At 29.8% G+C, this 3,839-nt stretch overlaps 1 protein-coding gene across 1 annotated transcript; it reads right to left on the bottom strand.

The window, feature by feature from the left end:
- Nucleotides 1-1,436: 1,436 nt before the first annotated feature.
- LOC126779712 (dynein axonemal light chain 1-like) lies at nt 1,437-3,320 on the bottom strand. The gene is made up of 4 exons (XM_050503873.1): nt 3,166-3,320; nt 2,286-2,397; nt 1,881-2,027; nt 1,437-1,586 (listed from the first exon to the last, which is right to left on the bottom strand). Exons 1-4 carry the CDS (start codon nt 3,318-3,320, stop codon nt 1,437-1,439), a joined length of 564 nt encoding a protein of 187 aa, XP_050359830.1.
- Nucleotides 3,321-3,839: the final 519 nt, after the last annotated feature.

Here is a 3,839-nt window from a genome sequence, read left to right as displayed (position 1 = left end):
AGAGTTAGTTCTGTTTGGACGGACAATTATCGGTCCATTACGGAGAGCACACAATAACCGATGTATCATTAATTATTGAACACTATTCAAATGTCACCAACGAACCAATATTTATTATTGGTTTTTGGACACGCGATACTTTTATCAACACACTTAAAATCAATTATTTTTGGAGTCGAAAAGAAAGACATTTGATATATTTTTAAATTAAGTACTTAAAAACATAATTATGAATTTTCATTTAAATGTTTTAAAACAAACATACTTATAGAATGTGGAACCTAATGGTGTTTATAATTCATATCGTGCTCGGTGGTGGAGAAAAACATCCACACGAGGACAACATGAGGACACCTGCATGTGTTGGATTAAATTCTACAACTATATCCAAAAAAACGCATTAGATAGCAGCATGGTGGAAGTTCCAATTCTTTTATCTAGAGAAGAGGAGTCATTTGTCCAGCAGTGAAACATTCCGAATATTTAATGACTGTTACTTTATTAATTTAATAAAAGGAATAAAACCTTTTAAAGTTTGAATTCAACAATATCTCATTACACGAATAATTCAATCTGCGATAGATATATTGTCGTTAATTGATTTCCCCTCAGCGCCCATCTCCCTTAACGCTACTAAGTTAGATAAATTCACGCTATCCGTTTACATCATTAAATTTTATTAGCAATACAATAACGTTGCCCTTGGACGACTACAGAGAGGGACTCTTCTGCCGTCAAAGCCGACCCTCAACAATTCGTATTTCCTTTGGTTCGAATTAAGCAGGCTATTAAGTCGGCTTTGAGACGTGTGACGAATTATAAAGCCGGACATACAATAGTAATGATGCTCATGAAGATTCAGACGATTTGGGATGAAAATTGTTCATATATTTTATCTTATGAATAGTATTGTTTTATTTACATTATAACAATGTTATAGTTATAAAGAAAATGTTTTCAATTCGAGCCTACAAAATAACCCCGTTACTCTACTTTATATGTGAACGACATATAAAGAAATGAATAAGTTCCATAATCTGTTAGCCTCGATTATTCGATTAATGGAATTCAATTTTACCGTTACAAGTAAATTGCGTCACTTAATAGACAGATGGCGTGTGCGATGATTACTACTGGATTCATAATCTGTCATAAATGTCAAGCAAAGGCGATGCTACTCGGCTATTATTTCCGTTATTATTGTCATTTCAAATTCTATCCTAAGCAAGTGGTCCTCTATCGCCGTTGTTATAGAAGCGGTCACGCAATCACAACTCATTACGAATAATAAAATACACGAGAGAGCGATGTTTCAATCACAATTGTTTTATAATAGACGTCTTAATAATTGAATATTACCAGTATGAATTAAATAAATTTATTAGGGTACTTAAAGAAGGTATATGTATAAAATGATGTATGTACATATGTATAGTCTATTCTGATTCTCTGAGTATTGGGATTCCGTCCAGTTTCGATATTTGCTGCAGTCGGTTGGCCGCTTGCGTGCGCCAAGTATCCATGTCAGGTTGATTTTCGCAAAGCGGGTTTCCGGTGAAAACTAGATCCCTTAGAGCTGAACATTCCTTTATAATGGAATTTTTACGTTATATTTAAAAGTGTGCTTAAAACTAATATATTTTAGTTAGCTTTAATTTTTATTTTACATTTCGCTTAATAATAATTACAATAAAAAAAAATTAAGCATAGAATTGTATTTGGCATTTTTACTTATTGTAATGCTTTTTTAATTTAAAATATAGAAATAAAAATATCCAAATGTGAGGTTTTATGAAAGTAGCAATTAACAAACAACTGAGTGCAACTGCTATGCAAGCAATGAATCTATTAATATTTTTAACAAATAGAAAATTAGCAACCTGTAGTCTGTTAAATTCCACCCATTCTTTTACCATATTATTGGCCATGTAGAGTACACGAAGATTTTTAAGCGCTCCGACGCCTTTTAACTTATCGATAGGGTTGTAACTAATCCATAACTCTTCCAATGTATCGGCAACTGTTTCCTATCAAATACATGAAAGTTAATAAAAATAAGCCACTACTTAAAATACAAAGAAATGCACAGAATTATAAAAAAAAATGATTATTGAAATGTATAAAAAAATATTGTTAGGTTCTGTTTTTCTTTAAAATAGCGCGATAAAAACAGAAGTTATGACATGTTTTTATCTAAATTAATTTTAGATTGTATATCTTTAAAGATGTAACTTTTATTATGTTTGTTTTTATAATATATAAGTAGTTTTGCAGCAGCAACTTACAATACCAGCTAAAGTTTTAATATAATTTCGACCAAGGGACAGTATCTTCAAACTTCTCATTCCCGCAATTCCAGCTATTTTGTCGATCATGTTCGAAGACAAGCTTAGTTTCCTGTATTTCAAATGGTTCATGTTATATTGTTTTTGCTTATTACGTTATTAAAAATGTTAATATTGTATATAAAGAGAATAATTAAAGTTTCATCATTTATAAATTAAACGAAATTACTGAACTGAGATGGGTCAAAAATCACGGACGCAAAAATCGAAGCTCTACTCTCATCGTTCAAAGTGAGATTTTTGAGATAATATGAATAATTATCTCGTAAAAGAAAACATTGTGAGGAAAGGAATAATAATAGGGAATCTGCATGTGTCAGATAAAATTACGCTGAATGTGCATAAACCAACCAGCACTAAAGTTGTGTGTTGAATAGGCTCCAAAGCGTCTCGTTAACGGAATACTTTATGCCCAGATGTGGGACAATAGATAAAAGAAACCTTTTAGAAATAAACAAAAACTTTGATTATATAAAAAAAAATCTGGAGTGATGTATAATTTTACATAAGTAGAGACACGGAAATTAAATCGTTTTATCAAACTATAAATGATAAGGTACTTATATAAACAGAGATGATAAAAAATAACACGAAACCGCTATTTTCTATTTCATCAATATTGTGTTTGAGTAAACTTATAGATGTGAATTTATTTTCAATTCCAAACATTTAAATAAAAGTTAACTTAATATTAATTTAATATGCTTTTATTGTAATATGTTAAATTAACTTAACTTAATATGCTTTTATTGTAATATGTTAAATTTTTGTCCGATTAAAATTGTTATGACGCGTGACTTGTAAAACATTTACTACTAACTCGCAGCTGACGAGCGTGGAAAGAGCACCGTCCATCTTTTCAATCGGTGGCCACTGAAACTGTAGTTCTATGACCTTGGCCTCAGCAGCGCTTTCTTCTTTACTTTTTTCCCAACGTGCTATAGCTTCTTTACAGGTTGTAGGTTTTAAAGCCATTAATAAAATAACAGATTTTTTATAGATTTCAAATAAATTGCTTGTATTTCTTTTGATGGTTCGTAACTTATTTAGCAATGTTTTAAAACTATTTAGACTTTTTTTCTCTTATTTTTGGTATTTATATATATTTACCCTTACAAAAATCTACGATGAGAATTTGACTTCTTCGTCTAAGAAAGATATCAACTGTTTTTTTTATTTGACAGTATTGTAAATAAACGAATTATAATTTTTTAATCTATTAGCTCTAAAGAGGACAATATTGAATTATATTTTGCATGTTTATTTAGTTTATTATTATAAATTTGATAATTGATAAACTTATAAGCAATAGGGGTATATACTGTTAGTAAAACACGTCGTTTATTCAACAAAATATAAAAAGATTACATTGTTATTTATACATTCATTTAAATATAAAAAATCCTCATAAAAAGATTCTGAATCGCCGTATCTTATGTATAGGTAGGAACCTGTCTATTATTGCAATTACTATTAAAATATTACAAGAGGTTT

This window comes from Nymphalis io, chromosome 2 (assembly GCF_905147045.1).
Source record: "Nymphalis io chromosome 2, ilAglIoxx1.1, whole genome shotgun sequence".
Lineage (NCBI taxonomy): Eukaryota > Metazoa > Arthropoda > Insecta > Lepidoptera > Nymphalidae > Nymphalis > Nymphalis io.
The sequence above is the reverse complement of the archived record's forward strand: the minus strand, read 5'-3'. Positions and strand labels throughout refer to the sequence as shown.

Excerpts from the sequence above, each read along its gene's own strand:
- LOC126779712 (XM_050503873.1), bottom strand. The coding sequence starts at position 3,320 with ATGGCTTTAAAACCTACAACCTGTAAAGAAGCTATAGCACGTTGGGAA. Across the intron at positions 2,028-2,285 it reads TTAAAACTTTAGCTGGTATT|GAAACAGTTGCCGATACATT; the intron begins GTAAGTTGCTGC and ends TGTATTTGATAG. Across the intron at positions 1,587-1,880 it reads TGGAATTTAACAGACTACAG|GAATGTTCAGCTCTAAGGGA; the intron begins GTTGCTAATTTT and ends TCCATTATAAAG.